Genomic DNA, 27,623 nt, shown 5'->3' on the forward strand with positions numbered 1-27,623 from the left:
CAGGGGGAGGAGCTACGGCCAAACCGGGTACCGAAAAGTACCCGCGCGGGCTCGCCACGCTTCGGGCTCGGTGGCGAGCGGTGATTAGTATAGGTAATAGTTTGTGGCGTGGATAGCAGAGAAACTATCCCGCTGGCCTAGCTCCTCCCCCTTGTGTCGTGCCTCCTCCCCCTGACGTAAAAGGTCCCTTAGGCCACTTGAATCTAGCATCAACCCCACATGCAACGGTTGAGATATGACTGTCTCAATTAGTCACAATAGACTTTTATAGTAAACATATTAATTTAGAGGTTACAAGCCAGCATTGTGTTAGCCCTTGCAGTAGCTGCCTTTCATAAATTATTATAAACAAAAAACACTTTCTTCCAAAATTTCTACTGCACTCTCTAGCAATATTTCTAGCTATGGCATGTCTATGCTCCCTTCGTGACCAGGACATGAACATAACGAGAGGGCATGAGAAAACTTCCGCCCTTACAGCACCTAAACGTTTTCTCCGTTCTCCAGTCGTGGATATTTTTTTTTTCTATGCACCATTGGACGCTCGCCACAGGTTTCTATTCCAAATAGTTTGTGACATGGACCCAGGGGTTTATGGGAAAGGTCCTCTCCACGAAGGGAAACTAGACGCTACCGCTATGGCATTGCTACCTAGGAGGATTTAGCATCTACCCTTCTCGCTGTGGGTCATGGGATTATAACTATTGGAGAAATCAGCTAATGCTACTTGTCAATAAAGCTGATGCAATCTCCGGGACGTTGCATGTCGGGAGTTGTGGTTTTCTGGATTCCCCTTGTGCAAGCTATACCAACAAGTATGAACTACAGTAACCGGCATGCTTTGCGTGTAAGAGTCTGGTTTCCTTTTGGTAGCCGGCAACGTGTGCTACAGAGCTGGGTAGGATTGCCTTGAAGTGTCCCAGCTGCCTGTGCCGTGCCGAGCTGCTTTACCATGACGGTCAGTGACCTTAGCCGAGGGGGAATGTTCCATAGCACAGGGTGTTACAGGCAGGGCAGCATAATGGGGCTAGGTGCGTGGTACAGCTGCCCAGCTTCCACCAGTACACATCCTGCAGTTACAGCTGTGACTGCATGATGGTGAGTGAGTGACCTGGATGCTCTATGAGAGGCAGGTACAGCTCTTCTCATGTATTTCTGCATCACAGCAGAGTCAGACCCTTCAGCTGTCATACATCACTTACACTGAGACTGTTGTACTCATTGCTATAGTGGTTGGAGCTTCCTATTTGCTGTACTATACATCACCTCCAATAGAAATGTATTATCCACACTTTGTGGTAGAAGTACAAAGCCGGGGAGAGAGATAAAGTACCAGCCAATCGGCTGTCATGTTACAGGCTGTTTTAGAAAAATGACAATTAGGAGCTTGTTGGCTGGTACTTTCTCTCTCCAAGGCTTAGTACTGTACATCTGTGCCTATGAGAGAAAGTAATACTTCTCAGTTACACGCTGTTGGGTGTCTATGTTCTGATTTTTTTTTTTTTACCTCTACAACAGGATTGGGATATTGGGAATGATCTGTATAGCATGTCAGCACATTCTATATCATCTTCACTGTCTGACCATTGCAGAAGCCTTTAAAGCCATTTATCAACATTAAATGCTCCTGCATATACACTCTCCGGTTCAAGTTCAGAACATGGGACCCCCTGAGTTAGCAGAACTAAACTGCTTCAGATCATCATTCAATCTTGTTCAGTTCATTAAAACCTGTACCCTCGTGGGCTCGCTTCAAACTCCACACTTCGGGCAAGGTGAATAGTAGCAGCAGCCCAGGGGGTCCCATGTTCTGAACTTGAGCCACACTAACTAATTATTGGGCTGATTGGCCTGATAATTGGATGTTGTGTACCCAGCTCCTATTACTTTCAAGAGAAAATGATTTCAGCATTCATAGGATTCATTCACATCTATTAAACGTCCATTGTAATAATATCAAAAGTATAAGTGTAGTCACATTGACTTGCACATGTAACCGGGACAGTGAAGTGGTGATCTGGAATGCAGAGAGAGTTTACAGCTTTATGAAGATATGACTTACATCACCTACCCACTAGTGTTTTATTTGCAATTTCCATGCTAGCGAAAACACATCAATTTCAAATAGTATTTGGAGATCACTGTAGTCTTCCTGGTGGAATTACGTATGGCAAAAATTAAAGTACGCCAAAGTATATAAATGCTAATGGGTATAATAACATTACAAACAATGGTTTCTAGTGTCATACCCATTTACATGTATTAAAATGTGCCAGAAGGTTCAAGCCCTTACTGTGAGATGATCTTAAGATTCTATCCATATACCCAGGTGTATGTGGTTAGTCACGGACTGTATGAAGATGTAAGCTGTCTTTCTCACATGGAGACAGAATAATACTGTTGTTGTGAAGTTTGCTTGTTTATTCACATGCCCAGTGGTGGATAATAATTGTGGCGGATGGGGGGACTGCCTGTAGATTTTTATTTTTTATTTTCAATTTGTACCAGGGACCTGGGTGCTGGGTCTCTCTGCTGTGTACTGCAGCAACTACTACCCTACTGCTTTCTCTCATGGGGGGTAATTCTGAGTTGATTGCAGCAGCAAGTTTGTTAGCAATTGGGCAAAACCATATGCACTGCAGGGGGGGCAGATATAACATGTGCAGAGAGAGTTAGATTTAGGGGGGTTATATGGTTTCTGTGCAGGGTAAATACTGGCTGCTTTATTTTTACACTTTAATTTAGATTTCAGTTTGAACACACCACACCCAAATCTAACTCTCTCTGCACATGTTACATCTGCCCCCCCTGCAGTGCACATGGTTTTGCCCAACTGCTAAAAAATTTCCTGCTGCGATCAACTTGGAATTACCCCCATGGAGTATTGATCATCCATGTTTGTGATCACCCTACTGCTGGCAACAGGCTCCCTGCATCGTGGGACTGAGGAGAGAGAAGCAGACCTACTTAAGTGATAGGCTCTGCTTCTTAGGCTACTGGACACCATTAGCTCCAGAGGGATCGGAATGCAGGTCTCACCCTAGCCGTTCGTCCCAGAGCCACGCCGCCGTCCTCCTTGCAGAGTCGGAAGATAGAAGCCGGGTGAGTATACTAAGAAAGAAGACTTCACAGGCGGCAGAAGACTTCGGCTCTTCACTGAGGTAACGCGCAGCGGTAACGATGCGCGCCATTGCTCCCACACACAACACACACTGGCAGGCACGGACGGGTGCAGGGCGCAGGGGGGGCGCCCTGGGCAGCAATAAACACCTCTAAATCTGGCACTTTTAAGTGATTTATATAAATCCCTCGCCAGTTTTTTCATGCTTTGAGCGGGACCAAAGCCCGCCGCTGGAGGGGGCGGAGCTTGGTCCCTCAGCACTAACCAGCGCCATTTTCTCCACAGAGATCTGCAGAGAAGCTGGCTCCCCGGTTTCTCCCCCGCTGAACACGGTGACACAGGGCTGAAAAGAGGGCGGGGCACCTGTAAGGCGCAGTGAGTGTATTACACAGTAAATATATATAAAAGCGCTATTCTCTGGGAGATTATTTCCAGTGTCAGTTGGCGCTGGGTGTGTGCTGGCATACTCTCTCTCTGTCTCTCCAAAGGGCCTTATTGGGGAACTGTCTCCTTAGAACTATATCCCTGTGTGTGTGGGGATGTCGGTACGAGTGTGTCGGCATGTCTGATGCGGAAGGCTCAGCTAAGGAGGAGGTGGAGCAGATGATTGTGGTGTCTCCGTCGGCAACGCCGACTCATGATTGGATGGACATGTGGAATGTTTTAAATGCAAATGTGACCTTATTACATAAGAGACTGGACAAAGCAGAGTCCAGGGAAAAAGCAGAGAGTCAATCCACGGCTTCGACTGGGTCACAGGGCCCTTCTGGGTCTCAAAAAAACGTCCCCTATCCCAAATAGCAGACACTGATACCGACACGGATTTTGACTCCAGTGTTGACTACGATGATGCGAGGTTACACCCACGGGTGGCCAAAAGTATTCATTATATGATTATTGCAATAAAAGATGTTTTGCATATCACAGATGGCCCCTCGGTCCCTGACACGAGGGTGCACATGTATAAGGAAAAGAAACCTGAGGTAACTTTTCTCCCATCTCATGAGCTTAACGAGTTATTTGAAAAAGCTTGGGAAACTCCAGATAAAAAATTGCAGATTCCCAAAAGGATTCTTATGGCGTATCCTTTCCCTGCACAGGACAGGGTACGTTGGGAATCCTCACCCAGGGTGGACAAGGCTTTAACACGCCTGTCCAAGAAGGTGGCGCTACCGTCTCCGGACACGGCAGCCCTTAAGGATCCTGCTGATCGGAGACAGGAAACTACTTTAAAATCTATTTATGCGCATACAGGTGCTTTGCTCAGACCGGCAATAGCATCGGCATGGGTGTGTAGTGCAGTTGCAGCTTGGACAGATACCTTGTCAGCTGTCCTTGATACCCTAGACAGGGATACCATTTTATTGACCTTAGGTCACATTAAAGACGCAGTCTTATATATGAGGGATGCTCAAAGAGACGTTGGGCTGCTAGGTTCGAGAGCCAACGCCATGGCGATTTCTGCTAGGCGAGCCCTGTGGACCTGCCAATGGATGGGTGATGCAGACGCGAAAAAGCATATGGAGGTTTTGCAATACAAAGGTGAAGTTTTATTTGGGAAAGGTCTCGCGGACCTGGTTGCCACAGCTACCGCGGGTAAATCTACCTTTTTGCCTTTTGTTCCCCCACAGCAAAAGAAAACTCCACAATATCAGATGCAGTCCTTTCGATCGCATAAGTCCAGAAGAGGTCGGGGCTCATCTTTCCTCGCCAGAGGTAAGGGTAGAGGGAAGAGAGCACCTGCTCCGGCTAGTTCCCAGGAGCAGAAGTCCTCCTCGGCTTCTACTAAATCCACCGCATGACGCTGGGGCTCCACTGAGGGAGTCCGCGCCGGTGAGGGCACGTCTTCGGCTCTTCAGCCAGGTCTGGGTTCTGTCAGACGTGGATCCTTGGGCGATGGAAATTGTAGCCTTGGGATACAAACTGGAATTCGAAGAGGTGCCCCCTCGCCGATTTTTCAAGTCGGCCTTGCCAGCTTCTCCCCCAGAGAGGGCAGTAGTGTTAGCTGCAATTCAAAAGCTGTGTCTACAGCAAGTGATTATCACGGCTCCCGTAGTCCAACAGGGGAAAGGGTACTTTTCAACCCTGTTCGTGGTCCCGAAGCCGGATGGCTCGATCAGACCCATTTTAAATCTAAAATCCCTAAACCTGTACTTGAAAAAGTTAAAATTCAAGATAGAATCGCTCCGGGCTGTGATCTCCAGTCTGGAAGGGGGGGATTTTATGGGGTGGTATTCATGTGACCGACGGTCACATGACCTCCTCCATCCTCCCGACCCCCACTATACCGATGGTCGGCATGCCGACCAACAGGGACTATTTCCACTCGTGGGTGTCCACGACACCCATAGAGTGGGAATAGAACCCGTGGCGACCGTAGGTCGCCACCGAGCCCGGCAGCGTGGCGAGCGCACGTGCCCGCAAGGGGCTTGCTGCACTTGCCTCTCCCCGCCGGGATCCCGGCGTCGGTAAGCTGACCGGCGGTCAGGAGACCGCCGGTCAGCCATACTACACCCGATTTTATGGTGTCACTCGACATAAAGGATACATACCTTCATGTCCCCATATATCCTCCTCATCAGGCGTACCTGAGATTCGCTGTACAGGACTGTCATTACCAGTTTCAGACGTTGCCGTTTGGGCTTTCCACGGCCCGAGGATTTTCACCAAGGTGATGGCGGAGATGATGGTGCTCTTGCGCAGGCAGGGAGTCACAATTATTCCCCGTACTTGGACGATCTCCTGATTAAAAGCGAGATCGAGAGATCAATTGCTGGAGAGCGTAGCACTCTCCCTGAGAGTGCTACAACAGCACGGTTGGATTCTAAATCTGCCAAAGTCGCAATTGATCCCAACGACGCTGCTATCATTCATAGGCATGATTCTGGACACGGAACAGAAGAGGGTTTTTCTCCCGATTGAAAAAGCCCAGGACCTCCAGAACATGGTCAGAGACCTGCTAAAACCAAAAAGAATGTCGGTTCATCAATGCACTCGAGTTCTGGGAAAAATGGTGGCAGCCTACGAGGCCATCCCCTTCGGCAGGTTTCATGCAAGGACATTTCAGTGGGAGCTTCTGGGTCGGGGTCCCATCTACAAATACATCAGAAGATAAGCCTGTCCCCCAGGGCCAGGGTGTCTCTCCTGTGGTGGCTGCAGAGTGCTCACCTTCTAGAGGGTCGCAGATTCGGCATTCAAGACTGGGTTCTGATAACAACGGACGCGAGCCTCCGAGGCTGGGGAGCAGTCACACAAGGAAGGAATTTTCAGGGACTGTGGTCAAGCCAGGAGGCTTGTCTACACATCAACGTGCTGGAATTAAGGACCATATACAACGGCCTACGACAAGCGGAGAATCTTCTTCGCGACCTACCGGTTCTGATTCAATCAGACAACGTCACAGCCGTAGCTCATGTAAACCGCCAAGGCGGGACAAGGAGCAGAGTGGCAATGGCGGAAGCCACTAGGATTCTGCGCTGGGCAGAAAATCACGTAAGCACTCTGTCAGCGGTATTCATTCCGGGAGTGGACAACTGGGAAGCAGACTTCCTCAGCAGACACGATCTCCATCCAGGAGAGTGGGGACTTCATCAAGAAGTCTTTGCAGAGATAACAAGTCTTTGGGGACTTCCTCAAATAGACATGATGGCATCACGCCTCAACAAGAAGCTTCGGAGGTATTGTGCCAGGTCCAGAGACCCTCAGGCAGTAGCGGTGGACGCCTTTGTGTCACCATGGGTGTTTCAGTCGGTCTATGTGTTTCCTCCTCTTTCTCTCATCTCAAAAGTATTGAAAATCATAAGACGAAAAAGAGTACGGACAATACTCATTGTCCCAGATTGGCCTCGAAGGGCCTGGTATTCAGATCTTCAGGAGATGCTCACAGAAGATCCGTGGCCTCTTCCTCTCAGGGAGGACCTGTTGCAACAGGGGCCCTGCGTGTTCCAAGACTTACCGCGGTTACGTTTGACGGCATGGCGGTTGAACGCCGAATCCTAGCTGGGAAAGGTATTCCGGAGGAAGTCATCCCATCTCTGATAAAGACTAGGAAGGAGATGACGGCGAAACATTATCACCGTATCTGGAGGAAGTATGTATCTTGGTGTGAAGCCAGGAAGGCTCCTACGGAAGATTTCCATCTGGGCCGCTTTCTCTTACGTCCTAGAGGATGCTGGGGACTCCAAAAGGACAATGGGGTATAGACGGGATCCGCAGGAGCTTGGGCACACTGAAAAGACTTAAACTTGGTGTGAACTGGCTCCTCCCTCTATGCCCCTCCTCCAGACCCCAGTTAGACTTTGTGCCCAGGATTGACTGGACACTCACTAGGGGAGCTCTCCTGAGTTTCTCTAGAAAAAACTTTTGTTAGGTTTTTTATTTTTAGGGAGACCTGCTGGCTACAGGCTTCCTTCATCGTGGGACTGAGGGGAGAGAAGTCAGACCTACTTCTACTTAGTTAAGGGCTCTGCTTCTCGGCTACTGGGCACCATTAGCTCCAGAGGGTTCGATCACTTGGTGCGCCTAGCTGCTTGTTCCCGGAGCCACGCCGTCAATCCCTTCACAGAAGCCAGAAGACTGAAGTCGGGTGAGTATGAGAAGAACAGAAGACTACAGGACTGCAGAAGACTTCAGTAACGGAAGGTACATGCTCCCACACACTTTCACCAACGTCACTCTCAGGGTGCAGGGCGCTGGGGGGGGGGCGCCCTGGGCAGCATGTTAATGTGGTCTGGGGCCGGCAGAAGGCTTTTCGGTGCCTCGGCACCATTTCTCAACCCCCGCCGGCATTTTTTCATTTTCAAATTTGGCGGGCTGAAGCACGCCGGGAAGGGGGCGGAGCTTCGTCCCGCGGCTCACAGCGCCATCTTCTCCTTCAACACGCGGCTGAAGGAGACGCTGCCCGGGACCTCCACATTCCTCTCACAAGTAACGGGGAGCTAATCGGGAGGGGGGGGGCGCAGTGTGGTGCATTTTTATTATTTAAGCAGCGCTGGATACATATATCCTTTGACGGGATATATGGGCGCTGGGGTGTGAGCTGGCATACTCCCTCTGTGTCCTCTATCTGGGCTTCATTGTGGGCCTGTCACCTAGCTGGGACGTTCTGTGTGTCGGTACTTCGTGTCGGCATGTCTGAGGCTGAAGGTTATTCACCAGAGGAGGTTATTGGGGGAGCGGATGCGGGGCTAGATTTGGGCCTGTCGGCGCAGCCGACACCTGATTTACTCGCATTGTTAAGTACGATAAATATGAATGTAGCTTCTTTATCAAAGAGGTTAGATAAATCTGAGTCAGACACAGGTGTGGAAAAAGTCCATGGAAGAGGCTTTGTCTCAGGTGCAGACCCCATCCGGGTCGCAAAAGCGGCCGTTTACTCAAGTGGTAGATACTGATACCAACACGGACTCTGATTCCGATGTCGATTTCACTGAGGCTGCTTTACATCCACGATTAGTTAAGAGTATTCAGTACATGATTGTGGCTATAAAAGATGTTTTACACATTTCTGATGCACCTGCGGTACAGGAAACAAGGATTTGTTTGTTCAAGGGAAAAAAACCTGAGGTGAAGTTTCCCCCCTCTCATGAAATGAATACTCTTTGTGAAAAGGCTTGGGAGTCGCCGGACAAGAAGTGGCAGATTCCCAAGAGGATTTATATGGCATATCCTTTTCCCTCTGATGACAGGGAAAAATGGGAGGCGTCTCCAAATGTTGACAGAGCTCTATCACGTTTATCTAAGAAAGTGGCGCTTCCGTCTCCTGACACGGCAGCTCTCAAAGATCCGGCGGATCGCAAGCTGGAGACGTCTCTGAAGTCCATTTTCGCTAATTCGGGTGCATTGCTCAGACCTGCTGTGGCGTCTGTATGGGTGAGTAGTGCTATTCCTAAATGGGCTCAGAATTTAGCTAATGATATGGAAACCCTTGATAAAGATAATGTTCTTTTGACTCTTGGTTATATCAAGGACGCTGCAGATTACCTGAAGGATGCAGCGAGGGATGTTTGTCTCTTGGGATCAAGAGCCAATGCCATGTCGATATCGGCCAGGAGGGCGTTGTGGATCCATCAATGGAATGCTGATGCAGACTCCAAGAGAGCTATGGAAGCTTTACCCTTCAAAGGTACTGTCTTGTTTGGGGACGGCTTGGCTGACCTGGTCTCTACCGCGACTGCGGGTAAGTCCTCTTTTCTTCCTTATGTTCCCGCACAACAGAAAAAGGCACCACATCAGCAGATGCAGTCCTTTCGTCACAATAAATACAGGCGTGGAAAAGGTTCGTCCTTCCTCGCTTCAAAAGGTAGAGGAAGAGGAAGGAAGCCGCCTGCAGTGTCAGGCGCCCAGGACCAGAAGTCCTCTCCTGCCTCTACCAAGTCCACTGCATGACGCTGGGGCTTCCCTGGGGGAGTCCGGACCGGTGGGGGGCCGTCTGCGAATATTCAGTCTGGTCTGGATTCAATCAGACCTGGATCCTTGGGTCCTACAGATTGTGTCTCAGGGATACAAGCTGGAGTTTCTGGAGATGCCCCCTCACCGGTTCTTCATTTCGGCCTTACCAGTGGCTCTTCCGGACAGGGAGGTGGTGCTGGCAGCGGTACAAGAATTGTGTTTACAAAAGGTCATTGTTCCCGTTCCCTCGTCCCAACGGCCGAGGGAACGAGCCTCTTTGTTGTGCCGAAACCGGACGGTTCGGTCAGACCGACTCTGAATCTAAAATCCCTCAATCCATATTTGAAAGTTTTCAAGTTCAAAATGGAATCTCTTCGAGCTGTAATTGCCAGCCTGGAAGGGGGGGATTTTATGGCATCAGTCGACATAAAGGATGCCTACTTACACGTCCCGATACAGCCTTCGCATCAGGCCTTCCTCAGGTTTGTGATGCAGGATTCTGATTACCAATTTCAGACGTTGTCGTTTGGGCTTTCCACGGCTCCGAGGATTTTCACCAAAGTCATGGCGGAAATGATGGTTCTCCTTCGCAAACAAGGAGTTACGATTATCCCATACTTGGACGTTTCGGATAAAGGCGAGGTCCAAGGAACGGTTGCTGACAAGTGTGAATTTGTCACTGTCGGTTCTGCGACAGCACGGTTGGGTACTCGATTTGCCAAAATCTCAGTTAGTTCCGACCACTCGCCTGCCTTTTCTGGGCATGATTCTGGACACGGATTTACAGAGAGTATTTCTTCCAGAAGAAAAAGCTCTGGAACTGCTGAAGATGGTCAGGGAACTTCTGAGGCCGACGAGTGTGTCAATCCATCACTGTACTCGGGTTCTGGGGAAAATGGTTGCGGCGTACGAAGCCATTCCATTTGGCAGATTTCATGCCCGGGTGTTTCAGTTGGACTTGCTGAGCAAATGGTCCGGGTCTCACCTGCACATGCACCGGAAGATAAGTCTATTTCCCAGAGCCAGAATTTCTCTCCTGGGGTGGCTACAAAGTTCTGACCTCCTAGGGGGACGCCGGTTCGGTATCCAGGATTGGGTACTTCTGACAACAGATGCAAGTCTCCCGGGCTGGGGCGCAGTCACCCAAGGAAGAAATTTCCAGGGGAGATGGTCACTACAGGTAGCTTGTCTCCACATAAATGTTCTCGAGTTAAGAGCCATTTACAACGGCTTGCTACAAGCAAGAAGCCTTCTTCAGGGTCGACCTGTCCTGGTACAGTCAGACAACATCACAGCGGTGGCACATATAAACCGTTAAGGCGGAACAAGGAGCAGAGCGGCAATGGCGGAGGCCACAGGAATCCTTCGCTGGGCAGAACTACACGTGAGCGCTCTGTCAGCAGTCTTCCTACCGGGAGTGGACAACTGGGAAGCAGATTTCCTCAGCAGACACAATCTCCATCCGGGAGAGTGGGCTCTTCACCAAGAGGTATTTGCAGAGGTGACAAAACGTTGGGGAATTCCGTTGATCGACATGATGGCGTCTCATCTCAACAAGAAGCTCCCGAGATATTGTTCCAGGTCAAGGGACCCCCAAGCCATTGCAGTGGATGCCCTGGTGTCTCCGCGGGTGTTCCAGTCGGTGTATGTGTTCCCTCCACTTCATCTCATTCCAAAGGTACTGGGGATCATTCGACGAGCACGGGTTCAGGCGATTCTCGTCGTTCCAGATTGGCCAAGAAGGGCTTGGTACCCGGATCTTCAGGAATTACTGGTGGAAGATCCTTGGCCGCTTCCTCTACGAGAGGACCTGTTGTTACAGGGTCCATGCGTGTTTCCAGACTTACTGCGGCTGCGTTTGACGGCATGGAGGTTGAGCGCCAGATCTTAGCTCGTAAGGGGATTCCCGGGGAGGTCATTCCCACTCTCATTAAGGCTAGGAAGGAGGTTACGGCGAAACATTATCACCGTATTTGGAGGAAGTATGTTTCCTGGTGTGAGTCTAAAATGGCTCCTGCGGAAGATTTTCACTTGGGTCGCTTTCTCCACTTTTTGCAGGCGGGAGTAGATGCAGGCCTGAAATTAGGCTCCATCAAAGTGCAGATTTCGGCTTTGTCTATTTTCTTTCAAAAAGAATTAGCTGTCCTCCCAGAGGTTCAGACTTTTGTGAAAGGAGTAATGCATATCAATCCTCCGTTTGTGCCTCCTGTAGCTCCATGGGATCTTGATGTGGTCTTACGGTTTCTCATGTCCCTGGTTTGAACCTTTGCGTAAGGTTGAGTTGAAATTTCGCACTTGGAAGGTGGTTATGCTGCTGGCGTCTGCCAGGCGAGTGTCAGAGTTGGCGGCCTTATCTCATAAGTGCCCGCACTTGATTTTTCATTCGGATAGGGCAGAATTGAGGACTCGTCAACAATTTCTGCCAAAGGTGGTTTCTTCATTTCACATTAACCAACCTATTGTGGTCCTGGTGGCTACAGAGGCTGTGGCGATTCCAAAATCTCTGGATGTTGTGAGAGCTTTGAAGATCTACGTCACTAGGACAGCTGTTGCCAGAAAAACTGAGGCACTGTTTGTCCTGTATGCTTCCAACAAGATTGGTCATCCTGCTTCAAAACAGACTTTTGCACGCTGGATTTGTAGTACGATTCAGCAGGCTCATTCTTCGGCCGGGCTATCAGTGCCGAAGTCGGTAAAAGCCCATTCTACCAGGAAAGTGGTCTCATCTTGGGCGGCTGCCCGAGGAGTCTCGGCGTTACAGCTTTGTCGAGCAGATACTTGGTCGGGTTCAAATACTTTTGCTAAGTTCTATAGGTTTGATACCCTGGCTGATGAGGACCTTGCGTTTGCTGCAGAGTCGTCCGCACTCTCCCACCCGTTCTGGAGCTTTGGTATAAACCCCATGGTCCTTTTAGAGTCCCCAGCATCCTCTAGGACGTAAGAGAAAATAGGATTTTAAACCTACCGGTAAATCTTTTTCTCCTAGTCCGTAGAGGATGCTGGGCGCCCGTCCCAGTGCGGACTATCTTCTGCAAGACTTGTATATAGTTATTGCTTGCATAAGGGTTATGTTACAGGTTTGTTCAGTCTTTGACTGATGCTGTTCTGTTTCATACTGTTGACTGGTTCGTATATTCCAGGTTATACGGTGTGGGCTGGTGTGAATCTTGCCCTTTGATTAACAAAATCTTTTCTCGTATTGTCCGTCTCCTCTGGGCACAGTTTCTCTAACGGAGGTCTGGAGGAGGGGCATAGAGGGAGGAGCCAGTGCACACCCATTCTAAAGTTTCTTTATAGTGCCCATGTCTCCTGCGGAGCCCCTCTATTCCCCATGGTCCTTACGGAGTCCCCAGCATCCTCTACGGACTAGGAGAAAAAGATTTACCGGTAGGTTTAAAATCTTATTTATTCCGCCTTTTGTTTTTCTCCTTTCGCTTATATACCAAAAAAAAAAAAAAAAAAAAAAAAAAAAAAAAAAAAAAAAAAGTTTTGCCTCCTTTACCCACTGACTGGGCCATTTTTCTTCTCAGCTTGTGCCTTTGCACATCTGATTACCTTCTTAGTCTTCTTCTGTCTAACAAGATATACAGGTTGGGTATCCCTTATCCAAAATGCTTGGGACCAGAGGTATTTTGGATATCGGATTTTTCCGTATTTTGGAATAATTGCATACCATAATGAGATATCATGGCAATGGGACCTAAATCTAAGCACAGAATGCATTTATGTTTTATATGCACCTTATACACACAGCCTGAAGGTAATTTTAGCCAATATTTTTTATAACTTTGTGCATTAAACAAAGTGTCTACATTCACACAATTCATTTATGTTTCATATACAACTTATATACACAATCTGAAGGTCATTTAATACAATATTTTTAATAACTGTGTGTATTAAAGAAAGTTTGTGTACATTGAGCCATCAGAAAACAAAAGTTTCACTATCTCACTCTCGCTCAAAAAAGTCCGTATTTCGGAATATTCCGTATTTCGGATATTTGGATATGGGATACTCAACCTGTATCTCTTTGTCTTCATTATTTTGTGTCTGCTTATATTTCCTAAAAGCCATCTTTTTTGCTTTCACAATATTTGCTACTTTTTTCGCAAACTATACTGGTTTCCTTTTCCTTGTGTTTTTCCTAACACTTTGATACAAAGGTTTGTTGCCTTTAATATTGCACTTTTTAATGTTTCCCACCTCTCCTGCACTGCTTCCAAGTTCCTCCACTCTGCCAAAGAATCGCTTAAACATTTTCCCATCCCTACAAAATCAGCCTTCCTAAAATACAACACCTTTGTTTTTGTATGGGATGAGTCAGTCTCTGTCTTTATGCTGAACCATACTGCTTGATGATCACTGGATCCCAGGTTTTCACCCACTTTTACGTCTGATATTCTGTCTCCATTTGTAAGTATTAAGTCTAATATTGCATCTTTCCGAGTGGGCTCCCTCACCAATTTGTGGAGGGATGCTCCCTGAAGGGAATTTAAAATGTCCCTACTTCTAGTGGAACAAGCAATAGACGCCTCCCAGTTTACATCAGGAAGATTAAAGTCTCCCATGATTATTACCTCTTCTTTTAATGCCATTTTAGTTATGTGCTGCATAAGGTTCTTGTCCAGTTCTTTTTCCTGTCCTGGTGGCCTGTATATCACGCCAATACGAATAATAGCCTTCCCCCATGTTTCTATGGTCACCCAAAGGGCCTGAGTTTTTTCTTCAATAATTTGTATTAAGGTAGTATTTATGCTCTTCTTTTTTTTTTTTTTTTTTTTTTTTAGCATACATTTATACCCCTCCTCCGATTTTTCCCATTCTGTCCTTCCTAATCTCCCGGTATAGCTATGTCCCAGTCATGATTTTCGTTGTACCATGACTCTGTAATTGCCATAATATCTAGATCATCCCTTGTCATTATTGCAGTTGGTTCTGGGATTTTATTTCCTAAGCTCCTAGCATACTACAGGACCAGATGAGTGAAGCTTGGAAGCAACCTGATAAGCGGTTTCAATTGCCCAAGAAATTTACGGTGAATTATCCCTTGCCTGAGGGGGTTATGACGAAATGGCAGGTTCCACCCAATGTGGATGTGTCCTTGGTTAGATTGTCAAAAAAGACTATCTTGCCTATACCAAATGTGACTACATTAAAGGATCTTCGGACCGCAAGTTGGACACTGCACTTAAATCCATCTTTGTGACAGCAGGAGCATCCCACAGACCAATGTTGGTAAGTGCCTGGGTTAATACGGCTATTGTTGCGTGGGCTGACCAAATAGTTCACACAGTGGCCGAAGATAATAACCAGGAGGGGAGATCCCGTTTAACGGAGCATATCTGTGAGTCAGCCACTTACCTTTGCCAGGCTGCAAAGGATGCTAGCAGAATAGCGTCACGTATTTCTGATTTGGCAGTTTCGGCCAGAAGAATACTCTGGCTCATAGACTGGCAAGTGGATTCAGACTAAAAAAAAAGTCAGTCGAAGCCATTCCTTTTGTCGGTGAGACATTGTTTGGTCCTGAATTGGACAAATGGATTTCACAGGCTGCGGCTGGAAAATAGACTTTCCTGACTACTACTTATCCGAAATCCGCGCCAGCTGCAAGGCGGAGTTATTCTTATCCAGCTTTTACTTCCTTTAGAACAGTCCTTTCGTGCCAGAAGTGGAGGTTTTGGACAGTCTCATAGGAACAGAGGCAGAGGCCGTTCCCAGTCAACAGCCAAAAAGCAGGATTTTAAAGCCACTGACAAGACCGTGGCATGACAGTCTCTCAGCTAATCTTGGTTCTTCCAAAGTGGGCACCCGGTTGACAAGGTTTCAGGAAGCCTGGGCCAAAACCTCTCCAGATGTCTGGGTCAACAATATAGTCTCCCAGGATTACAAGATAGAATTTCTAATCCGTCCCCACAGTCAATTCTTTACTACGGGCCTACCTCGGTGCCCTCAACAGGAAAGGATACAAGAGGTAATTGTTTTGGGTTCCGGTACCACAGAAGGGGACGAGTTTTTATTCAAACCTTTTTGTGGTACCCAAATCAGATTGCTCTGTCAGACCCATTCTAAATTTAAAAGTGTTAAATCATTTCCTGACAGTTTACCGGTTCAAGATGGAATTGATACAGTCGGTCATTGCTGGTTTGGAACAACAGGAATTCCTGGTGTCAATGGACATAAAGGATGCGTACCTTCATGTTCTGATTTGGTCTCCACATCAGGCATATCTGAGGTTTGCTGTGGAGAAAAACCACTAGCAATTCGGAGCACTACCGTTCGGCCTGTCATCGGCTCCAAGGATCTTCACAAAGATCATGGTGGTCATGGTAGCAAAATTGAGGTCTATGGGCATCACAATAATACGTTATTTGAACGACCTTCTCATCCAGGCCCTGTCTCCGGAATTCTTTATTCGCGGCGCACGGATCACGTATCAGGTCATGACTCAACACGGTTGGATTGTGAACTTCAAAAAATCCAACTTACTACCAACCCAAAGAATCCAGTTTTTGTGTCTCGTCCTAGGCACGATACGGTTGAGATTCTTTCTCCCAGAGGACAAGATTCAAGACATCAGAAACATGGTTCGCCAAGTTTTACAAAATCAGACTGTGTCTCTACACCTTTGTATTTGACTTCTAGGGAAAATGGTTGCATTTTTCGAAGTGAATCAATACGGCAGGCTTCACTCAAGACCTTTTCCAGATGAACCTGATCGCACAAGGGGCAGGCATGCATCTGTGTCTTCACAAGAAGATTCGTTTGTCACCTCAGGCCAGAATTGCGCTGATCTGGTGGTCGGTCCACAAGAACTTGTCTGCGGGAAACTTTGGAATCTGGGATTGGATCATTTTGACAACGGATGCAAGTCTCAGAGGTTGGGGTGCAGTACTGGGAAACCATCAGTTCCAGGGGAGGTGGTCACAGTACGAGAGTTGTCTACCGATAAATGTAATGGAATTAGGAGCTGTCTACAATGCACTTCTGCAAGCAGAGAGCCTAGTATGAGGACGACACCTGAAGGTGCAATTGGACAATGTGACAGCAGTGGTGTTTATAAACCGACAAGGAGGAACAAAGAGCCGCTTGGCATTAAAAGAGGAAACAAAGATTCTGTCATGGACAGAGAGGCACAACATCATCCTGTCGGTGGTCTTTATTCCAGGAGTGGACAACTGAAAGGCATACTACCTCATTCGCCAAGACATGCACCCAGGAGAGTGGAGTCTACACCTTCAAGTCTTTAAAGCTGTAGTACGAAGATGGGGGTTACCACGAGTAGATCTAATGGCTTCTCGACACAATTGACAACTTCCAAGGTATGTAAGCAGAACTCGTGACCCAGCAGCAGAGGCAGTGAACGCGCAGGCGATTCCCTGATCATACGACCTGGTATACGTTTCCTCTTTTACCAAAGGTGTTGAAGAAGGTGAAACAAGAAGCAGCGTGGGTGATTCTGATAGCACCGGACTGGTCCATTTCTACATCCAAACCTAAACCGTCTACGTTTGACGGCGTGGTTCTTGAGACCAGGATTCTAAAGAAACAGGGTATTCTGAACTCAGCAATCCCTACCATGTTGGCAGCTAGAAAGCCAGTTACTGCGGCACAATATTATAGAATCTGGAAGAAATATATGGATTGGTGCCAGCATAGAGTTTGGAACCCCATACAATTTCACCTTATCAGATTGTTGCGTTTTCTACAAGCGGGTTTAGACAGAGGTTTGAGGTTGGGGTCCTTGAAAGTCCAAGTCTCAGCCCTTTCAATTATTTTCTAACAACATCTGGCATCCTTACAGGAGGTACAGACATTTCTACAGGGAGTGTTGCAACTACAACCACCTTTTCGTCCTCCCACAGCTCCGTGGGACCTAAACCTGGTGTTTAGATTTTTTGAGATCTGACCTCTTCGAGCCTTTGGAAGGGGCAGATCTTAAATATTTGTCCTGGAAGACGGTCTAGCTCCCTACATTGGCTTCGGCAAGGAGAGTATCGGAATTAGGAGCCCTATCCTGTAAGAGCCCTTCTCTTGTTTTCCACGAGGATAGAGCGGAACTCCGTACTAGAGCTGAGTTCTTACCTAAGGTGGTTTCGGGTTTTCACGTAAACCAATCCATTGTGGTCCCATCCTTTCAAGTGTCAAGAGGGGGACTGTTCCCTGGATGTGGTCAGGGCACTAAGGGTTTATGTACAGGCTATGAGTTCCCTTAGGAAGTCATATGTTTTGTGCTGTATAATGGACCCAAGAGGGGTTGGCAGCTACAAAACAAACCTTGTCCAGGTGGATGGTACTCGCCATCAGACAAGTGTATGTGTCCAATAGTAAGACCGTTCTGTTTCGGGTGGGTGCTCATACCACCAGGTCGGTAGGAGCCTCTTGGGCGGCTACCAGAGGCGCTTCTACTGGCCAACTTTGTAGAGCAGCAACGTAGTCATCCGCACACACGTTCACGCGCTACTACAAATTTGCGGCTAAATTTGCGGCTAAAGAATCCAAGTTTGGCCGTTTGTTTCTGCAGGCTTCGGACAGTACTCCCGCCCATGGGAGTATCTTTGGGACGTCCCCAGCTGCTTGACTCTCCAGTGTCTTCTAGTGGATGACAGAGAAAAGAGGATTTTGATACTTACCAATAAATCTATTTCTCTGGATCCACTCAGGGACACTGGACGCCCGACTCGGCGCTGCCAGCCTCTGTGTTTATAGTTATATTGGCTCAAACAAGTTTAGAACAAAGTTTGATAGTTTCTTGGTTGATGGTTAACGTTATGGTATGGTTGTTTCTTTCCCGACTGTTTTTTCTCTACATTCCCACTTCTCTCCATCAATTTTTCATGAAGGGGGAGGAGCCAGCTGTGTAATTTTTTTTTTTTTTTTTTTTTATTCTTTCATTGTGCCACCTTCGGTCTCCATTCTTCACACCCCAGCTGTTTGACTCCCCAATGTCCCCGAGGGGATTCAGAGAGAGAGAGGTTTATCAGTAAGTACCAAAATCCTCTTTTTCTTTACTCTGATTTCTCAAGTAATTTCGAATAGGTATATGCGCTAAGTAAGTAGTTGGAATGTATTTTGGTCTTCAGTTTTGTTTTTGTTTTGTGGTTTGCTGTTTGCATGTAAGATTGTGCACATAAAGTTTACATGTAGTGTTTACTGTGTTGGATTCATTTTATATTTTGAGCTGATATCATGTTATAAACGTCTGCCGTTTACATGTGCTTCTGTTAAAGGAACGGAAAGGAACTGCTAAGGTAGACTTCCTTAAGAAAATTGAGAAGGAAATCCAAGCAAAATGGGAGAGTCAAAAGATTTTCGAAGTCAATGCCTCAGATCATCAGGCGCAGAACAGGTCGGTTTATACTGTATCAGGCTTTTGCATCCTGATTTTGCGCAACCACACATGCACAAAATTTTTAGTTTTTCTATACGGCTGCACAGGAAAAGTAGCAATGTTTAGTCTAATGTAACATTGACTGTTCTGTGGCACTTTGCCACTAATAGAATCAGCCTCCTTAGGTATAAAATCTCCCAACAAAATAAATGCGTAGAAGTAATTAAACATATGCTTATTTCACATGAAAAGGCATCATAGTTCTGAATAGTAACTTGCAAATAACTCTCTGAATTGGGAGATGTGGTGGTCCAGTCTCTTGGCATCCACAGCAAGCACTTATTTCTGGTCATGTAGTTAGACATGAGTAACTGATGATATTTAGTATAATCTAATATTAGATAGCTGTTGCTTCTATAATTCAAAGGTTAGTGGCTAACCAAATATGTCTTCTCACCATCCTAGGATAGACAAGTACCTTGTGACCTTTCCTTATCCATACATGAATGGGCGTCTTCACCTGGGGCACACGTTCTCCCTGTCTAAATGTGAGGTAAGGATGCAGCTTAGCATTCACTGCTTGTGTTCATACACACAGATCAAGGGGAGAAATTACTACATTTGCAATATGTAACAAACCTATGCTTCACCTGTGCTGTGTGAGTACTTGATCATTTTCATACGATAGTTACCTATAATCTGTGGAAGAGAAGCATCTGTCATGTTGGTAGAAGGGGTTGAGGAAAAGAGTATGTTCTAGAGTTATATTTTGTTTCCTTGTGTCATTTATTATAGGCAAATTTACATTAAATAAACAGCATTGTGTTACACCTTTAATCTAGTGATAGTACTTTTCATTTCTACTAAAATGATAGCCCTTGTTTATTCTAGCTCCCAATTATTGCACATATACCCCTTTCACACCGCACAAATAACCCGGTATCGACCTGGCATATTGCTGGGTTGACACGGGTCGGTGTGCGGTGTGAAAGGGCCATAGTCGAATTCCCGGGTCGCCTGACCCAGTAATTGAACCCGGGAATAAAGCAGTGTTACTCCCAGGTTGAATACCGGGTCAGTGGCAGCATGAACAGGTTCCCGGGAACCGTTCAATACATAGGGAGAGGCAGTGCGGAGATGACCTCATCTCCCAGCGCCGCCTCCGCTGCCTTCTCCACCCCCCCACCGCTATGGCAACCGACCCTAAATCTGCTGTTAGGGTCCAATGCCGGATCACACCCGGGAAGGACTTGTTTCCAATTTCCGGGTGGGATCCGGCATTGGCGATGTGAAAGTATGAACGTTCTGCAGTTACATTGTCCCTCAGTGGCCTTCTGGACACTTAGGGGTTGATGTATCGGGAAATGAAGCAGTCGGGAAGTTGCCCATATCAACCACTCAGCTTCTACTTGCCAATTTGTAGCATATGCTTGATAAATGCTAACGCAAAGATTGGTTGCTATGGGCAATATATACTGTATTTGATCCAGCTTTAATATTAGAAATATATGAGATTGTGTTATGTTATCTGTTACACTGTATATAAGTCATTCCTGTTGGCATTAGAGCTTCCTATTGTTTACTTATGTCAAGAGGATAAGTCTTTGTGTATTCTAATGGAAACCATACATTGATCATTAGATATCAGGTCAGGTAGACCAGACTGTTCAACAGAAGCAATCTGTGTTTACTCCCTATTGTCCAACAGTGAGCTATGCCAGACAGCCAGGTGTTGGTCCCAGTAGGGGTGTCACTTGAGAGATCAAATTTGTGGTAGGTAGTGGGAGCTGGATATTGCAAAGAACCCACCAATCTAAACTTCTGGTAACTGCCCGGGCTGGTCATTCCCACTTAGGGATTGGGAGAGTGGTAAAGGCTGGCTATTGTGATGGCTGGAGAGATGAGTCACTGACCCGAGGCTAAGAGATGATGCTCTGCCAGGGAGTCCTGTGGAATTGGATTATAGAAGTGTGCTGTGCTGCTAATCACCCATTCTGTTCAATAAACTACCATTGGTTTCAGCAGCACATCCCATTGCATTGAATTGGCCGCTTAACATCCATAGTGCTGTAGAATGGGAATAGTAGTTACTAACCAAAGTGCAATATTTCCATTTATACCGCTTGTACCCCTTTCAGACTGACAAAAAATTCCCGGGTTATTGCACATGAACGCGCATCAACCCGGGAATTTGCTCGGTGTGAAAGGGTACAGGAACAATATCCCGGGACGAGAGTCCCGGTATTTCAACCCAGGTCTCGACCAGGGTTGAATCCGGGATCGTCCCGGGATGCGGTGCAGTGTGAACGGGTATGCCGGGTCAAGGCAACCCGGCACCCGTTCTCTGCATAGGAGGCGGTGCTTGGAGAGGATTATCTCCAAGCACAGCCTCTGGTAGCGTCAGCGGTGACGTCACCAACCCGGCAATATGCCAGATCCGGCCGCAAGTCTGAAGGGGTCTCAAGCCGGGTCGCACCTGGGAAGCACCCGTGTACACATTCCCTGGTGCAACCCGGCTACTTTCAGTGTGAAAGGGGTATTACTGGGAATTCAGCTGATCTTGCCAAGCTGTACACTTTGAGCTGTTAAGTACTAAAATATATTATTTTTTATTTTAGTTTTCTGTAGGATTCCAGAGACTGAAAGGCAAGACCTGCTTGTTTCCCTTTGGTCTTCATTGTACTGGCATGCCTATCAAAGTAAGTTCTAGCCAGTCAGGTTTAGGGAATGAAATATGTGCTTACAGTTGTTGCTTAATGTTTAGCTGTGGACTGGTCTCCTAACCTGGGTCTGTGTGTCAGGCATGTGCAGATAAGCTAAAGAGGGAAATGGAGTTGTTTGGCTGCCCGCCTCAGTTTCCGGAAGAGGAGGAGGAGGAAGATGAAGATATTATGACAAAGAAAGAGGATGAGCTGATTATAAAGGATAAAGCGAAGGGTAAAAAGGTAATATGCAAAACTGAAATGTCATTTAAATTTACAGATAATCCCAGGGCTACTGAATCCATATAAAAAATTCTCACAGCAAATGCACATGTCAAAATAATTTGCAGTGCATACATGCATACATGCATGCATGCATGCACGCACGCACACAGTACTTTGCGCATGCACTGGAGCCATACTGTGCATGTGCAGGAGGAGTCCGCGGCGGAGGACACAGCATGGCTTCAGACTGTCAGTGATTGACAGTCTGATGCTATTTGGGAGCGGGGAGGGGGCAGCGATGCCTCCGTTTTGGGAAACGTTTTGGGGAGGGTCAGGGCCAGGAACTTTGTCCGAGGATAGAGATTTTCTTGCCTCTTGGTTGTAGCTGCAGTGGCCTGCTTGCGCAACCCCATGGGTCACTCGCTCAGCCGGCCGATGGTGATGCAGATGATCTGATGCTGCTTACTAGAACGCAGCTCGGATCAGTAATGCATGCAGGAGGCATGGCGCCTACTGCTGCATTATAATATTAGAGCTATCACTGCTGCTTCCATGTCGGCAGCAGCGAGAGCTCCTCTGTCTACATCTGAATCAGGTCTATGGTGTGTTATCAAAAAACCACTGCACTTATCATGTGATGCCGCAGGAACTTAAGTTCAGTAGAATGAGGGCGTATCAGTGGTACTCATTAGTACATCACTCAACTCTGCTGCTTAGGATCACCATAAGATGTCCAGTAACACATCGTAGGCCACAGTGGGCTTACAGTGTAAAACTGTTGGATTTATTAAACAACATAAAAAGCTCTATAAAGTGTCTGCCCACTAGTAAAACTATTTAAATGGGTTTATATAAAATCCCCACCAGGATCGTCTCTGGCTCTAGTCCACAAGTTTGTCTAAGTTCCAGGACTGCACCAACATGGGAGGCCACAGAACACGATTTGGGACGTTGTTTAATTGTGATGGTGACATCATAACTTATCTGCCCACCTGTTGAGATAGGGCACCATCCTTGCCATATCATTGAAAAAAATAAATACCTATCCATACTGTTTCTAGCATAAGACACTAGTATTATCCAGGACTGCTTACTGCCTTAGGTATCTTCTGGTTGTGTGTGTGTGTGTTACAGTGGATTCACTCAGCAATATGTTTTGTGCTTTATTATCGTGTTCTCAAAGCTTTGAGAAAGAAAGTGCATTTCACCCACACTGCAACTCCTGTCCTCCCCTAGTCTCAGATCGCAGCTAGCTGGCCAGGTAACAGTGTCAACATTTATCCTCCATGCAATCTAACATAAACTATAGCGCCTATTGTGGGACGATTCCCCAATCTGCTGATGAAAATCTGATTAGTAGACGTCGATTATCATCAATCCGTCTGGGAATCGCCAAAAACAGCATGTTCAAAATCCCAGAGTCACCGATTTCGGTCATTTTTTTGGGGGGGGGTCGGAAGTTGAGGACTTGCAATATGTTGGATTTCCTCGATCCCTGACCCAGGCATCAACAGAAAGGGGAATAGCCCCAGTAGCTGCCTAATGTATGAGCTCCTAATTTTAAAACCATGTTTAAACTTAAACTGTTTGTTAGACAATCAAATAAAACATGATATTCTATTCTCTAAAATGCACTGTATAGCTTTGTAGCTGTAATAATTTATACGCAAATTTGTCCTTTTTTTTGTTTTTGTTTTGTTCCTGTTTTCACCACCTGTTTTACCCCTTTCAGACTGCCATCTATGAACACGGGTTATTGGCACATGAGCACGCATAACCCATGTTCAGGTGCGGTCTGAAAGGTGCAAGGGTTGAAATATTGGGTCGAGCGACCCAGTATGTCAATCCTGGACGCTATCTGAAAGGGGTGTTAGTGTAAGTTTGCATTTTTTATTGTTCTTTGAAATGTAGTGGTATGACTGTATTGAAATAGTTTCATTCTGTAATTTTTGGTTTGTTCCCATGCTTCCTGACAGGGAAGGGTGTTATCTGTACTTATTTTAATTGTAGTCTGTATGTTGCTGTTTGACAGAGCAAAGCAGCAGCAAAGACTGGTTCATCAAAATACCAATGGGGAATTATGACGTCTCTAGGCCTTTCAGATGAAGAGATAGTCAGTTTCGCTGATGCTGAACACTGGCTTGGCTATTTCCCTCCTCTGGCTGTGGAAGACCTTAAGAGCATGGGATTAAAGGTAAGTTACACTAAAATATAGTCCTCTTAAATACCTTGAATGAAAGATGCTACGAAAAAAATAGATTTTGTTGAACAATTTCCTCAGCAGTCGTATTTCTAGGTTTTTCTCTTGTAACCCACTTGAGGTCATTGTAGAATGGGGATATAGAGCTACTGTCGGTACTTTGGCACTTAAAATAAGTTCACTCTGTGCTACTGTCTCTTTTTTTTATTTATAAAGCGTGACCACAGGACAGTGTTTTATTTTTTCATTCTCCCGTACAACCTTTGTAGCTTATTCTGTGTTTGAATCTGATTATTTTTGTTTCCTCTTTTAACGTTGCAGTGGTTGAGATGACTAGATTCAAACAGAGCAATATGCTGAAAGTTAGTGATTCAGCAGAGAGGAAGGGGACTGGGCCATATTCTGCCCTGTAGACTGTTTGTCAAGGAACAAGAGCACCACTGTGATCCTGAATGCTGCAGCCTTTATGGATAAAAGCATAGAGACCATTGGCAATTCTATTTATTTAGTGGCCAGTGTTTCTCTGGGATCCACTTTAGTTTCTTATGGGTCAAGAAAGCTGAGAGAAGAAGGTTGGAGCAAGGTTTGCAGTCATAGTGGTGTTTGTTGAGCACATCCGAGAGGTATTTGAATATATGGGGATTTCTCGTTGGTCACCTCCGAGTCCCAGACTGAATTTTTTCACTACTAAACTTTCCATTGCCCGGTTCAAATGCCAGGCCCGTGAGAAGTTATTCAGAAGTTACACACTGCACGGAAAATTGCCCCAGTGCCATCAGACCTGTGTTCTTTTTCATCTGCACAGGGGCGCAGGAGCATAGACTGTTTTTGATTTGGAAAACAAATGAGATTCGTCATCAACAGCATGGATGGTTTCCATGGATGTCAAGGATGTGATCATGCATGTTCCAATCTGGGAGGGGTGGGGCATCAATATCTTATTATATTTGGGTTTGGTTTCACCATTTCCAGTTTTGGTCTATACCATTTAGTATGGTGACAGCTCATTGAGCATTAGGGCTGTCTTATTCGCTCTTCTGAGGCGCTGTGTCGCAAAACGGAGGTATTCAGTGCTCCCCAACCGCGCTGTCTCTTACCTGTGCCGCACTCTGAGGTGCTATCCGTCATCCGCTGGCTCATCCTGCGTCCTGTGATGTCTGCCGCTGCGCTGTCTCCATTTTCTTTTTCATCCACTAGGGGTCACTGGAGTACTCTTGGGATATGGACGGCTTCCACAGGAACAGGGCACTGAATATTTAAATTTAGAACACTCCACCCCTCCATATCCCAGAGTACCTCAGTGTTTTTTCTGTGCTCAAGTAGCAACAGGCTTGTGTGGCTTAGTCCACAATTATTTTGAATATTTTTATTTTTATTTTTTATTTTTTCAAGGAGGAACGAGAAGCCGCATGGCAATGCGGGAAGTAGCTCGAATCGTCAATTGGGCCGAATACCACCAGGTGATATTGTCGGCAGTGTTCATTCTGGGAGTGGACAACTGGGAGGCGGATTATCTCAGCCGTCTGGATTTTCATCCAGGAGAATGGGCATTAAATCCAGAAGTGTTTCACATGTTGGTCCAGAGGTGGGGTTACCCTCAAGTGGACCTGATGCGTCTTGCCACAATCGCCAAATGCCCCAGTATGTGTCCAGAACGAGAGATCCAAAGGCAGTGGCGGTGGATGCTCTCACAATCGCTTGGTCGTACAGCCTAGTGTATCTGTTTCCACCATTTCCGCTGCTCCCTCTTTTGCTAAAATCGGTCTCAGACTGTCCAGGTGCAGTCAGACAACGCGACGGTAGTCGCGTACATCAACAAACATATACCAACCATGTTACGAGCTAGGAAGCTAGTTACGGCAGCTCATTATTACAGAATTTGGCGTGCCTATATAGGTTGGTGTGAAGCTCGGAAGTTTCCGACATCATCTTTCAAGTTACAGCGCCATGGGACTTAAATCTGGTTTTAGATTTCTTACAGTCTTCATATTTTGAACCCTTACAGCAAGTGGATATAAAGTTTCTCACTTGGAAAACAATTTTTCTTCTAGCCTTAGCTTCGGCAAGGCGTGTTTCAGATTTGGGTGCCTTGTCATGCAAGCCACCGTATTTGGTGTTTCATGATGACAGAGCGGAACTTCGGACGAATCCCGCTTTCTTACCAAAGGTAGTGTCATCTTTTCACATCAATCAACCAATAGTAGTTCCTGTGTTAACAGGACATTCTGGAACTCTGGATGTGGTAGGCGCATTACGCGTTTATGTATCCTGAACGTCTACAGTTCGTAAGACTGATACGTTGTTTGTTCTCTATGATGCTGCCAAGATGGGTTGGCCAGCGTCTAAGCAGACCTTATCCAGATGGATAAAACTGACTATACGTCAGGCTTACCTTCATGCTAGGTTACAGCCGCCTACATCAGTAACAGCTCATTCCACACGTTCTGTGGGAACTTCATGGGCAGCTAGTCGTGGAGCTTCTACGACGCAGCTTTGCCGTGCGGCTACATGGTCATCAGTGCACACGTTTGTGCGCTTTTACAAGTTTGATACGTTTGTGGCGGTAGCTTTGGCCGCCTAGTGTTACAGGTGCCAAGCAGCTCTCCCGCCCAAGGGGGAAGCTTTGGTACGTCCCAAGAGTACTCCAGTGACCCCTAGCGGATGAAAAAGAAAATAGGATTTTGGTACTTACCAGGTAAATCCTTTACTTTGAATCCATAGGGGGCACTGGACGCCCACCCAGAGCAGTTTTACCTGGTTTGTGGTAAGTTCAGGGGATCTTATGGTAACACACTCTCAACGACTGGTTCAAATTATCAAGTTCTATCGGTTATGGTGTCAACTGTTTAGTTGTCAGTAACGTTATGTGTCAACTTCATTGTTGTCCGTTATGTTATATGTAATTCTCCATTGTCAACCTCTCTATAGCTCCTGTTCGGCTCAGTAAAAAATACTGAGGTACTCTGGGATATGGAGGGGTGGAGTGTTCTAAATTTAAATATTCAGTGCCCTGTTCCTGTGGAAGCCGTCCATATCCCAAGAGTACTCCAGTGCCCCCTATGGATTTAAAGAAAAGGATTTACCTGGTAAGTACCAAAATCCTATTATCCGGGCACCCTCCAAAACCAGTCATGGACTGAGCCATGACAGTTCTGATCAGCTGACCATCCAAAGACCAATCAGGAACCAGTTCAGTCATGTGATCTTCACCACCAATCAACAGCTCTCCAGGGGTATAAATATTGAATCCCAGCACAGGCAAATCGCCAGTGCCTTGTTGCCTGTCTACCCGTGAAGAGCTCTTGACTCTACTGTTGGATTCTAGACAAGTGCAGTTTCCATCTGTTGCACTCCCTGGCTTTCTGAGCTATCCTAAAGGGCTGCTCAGTTCATCCTCGCAGTATATCTGGATTCACCGACACAGCTAATCCCAGTGATCCTGAAGGGCTGCTTAGTCCGTCCTCGCAGCATATCCAGATTCACCAGTACAGCTAATCCCAGTGATCATGAAGGGCTGCTCAGTTCATCATTGCAGCATTACCCAATTCGCTGGTACAGCCTATCCCAGCGTTCCTGTAAAGCTGCTCCTGAAAACCCATTGCAGCTTTTCTAGATTCATTGGTTAATCTCATCCCAGTGTTATGAACTTTCCAG

The 27,623-nt window shown here is 46.6% G+C and overlaps 1 protein-coding gene across 1 annotated transcript in view; it reads left to right on the plus strand.

The window, feature by feature from the left end:
* Nucleotides 1-823: 823 nt before the first annotated feature.
* Nucleotides 824-27,623, plus strand: part of LARS1 (leucyl-tRNA synthetase 1) — a 211,236-nt gene continuing 184,436 nt past the window's right edge. The window contains exons 1-6 of the mRNA XM_063928113.1: nucleotides 824-958; nucleotides 18,742-18,860; nucleotides 19,308-19,395; nucleotides 21,461-21,541; nucleotides 21,644-21,787; nucleotides 23,802-23,963. Coding sequence (XP_063784183.1) covers nucleotides 953-958; nucleotides 18,742-18,860; nucleotides 19,308-19,395; nucleotides 21,461-21,541; nucleotides 21,644-21,787; nucleotides 23,802-23,963 — 600 coding nt within the window. The 5' untranslated portion in view covers nucleotides 824-952. The remainder of the gene's footprint in view (nucleotides 959-18,741; nucleotides 18,861-19,307; nucleotides 19,396-21,460; nucleotides 21,542-21,643; nucleotides 21,788-23,801; nucleotides 23,964-27,623) is intronic.

The sequence above is a fragment of the Pseudophryne corroboree genome, chromosome 6 (assembly GCF_028390025.1).
Source record: "Pseudophryne corroboree isolate aPseCor3 chromosome 6, aPseCor3.hap2, whole genome shotgun sequence".
Taxonomy (NCBI): Eukaryota; Metazoa; Chordata; class Amphibia; order Anura; family Myobatrachidae; genus Pseudophryne; species Pseudophryne corroboree.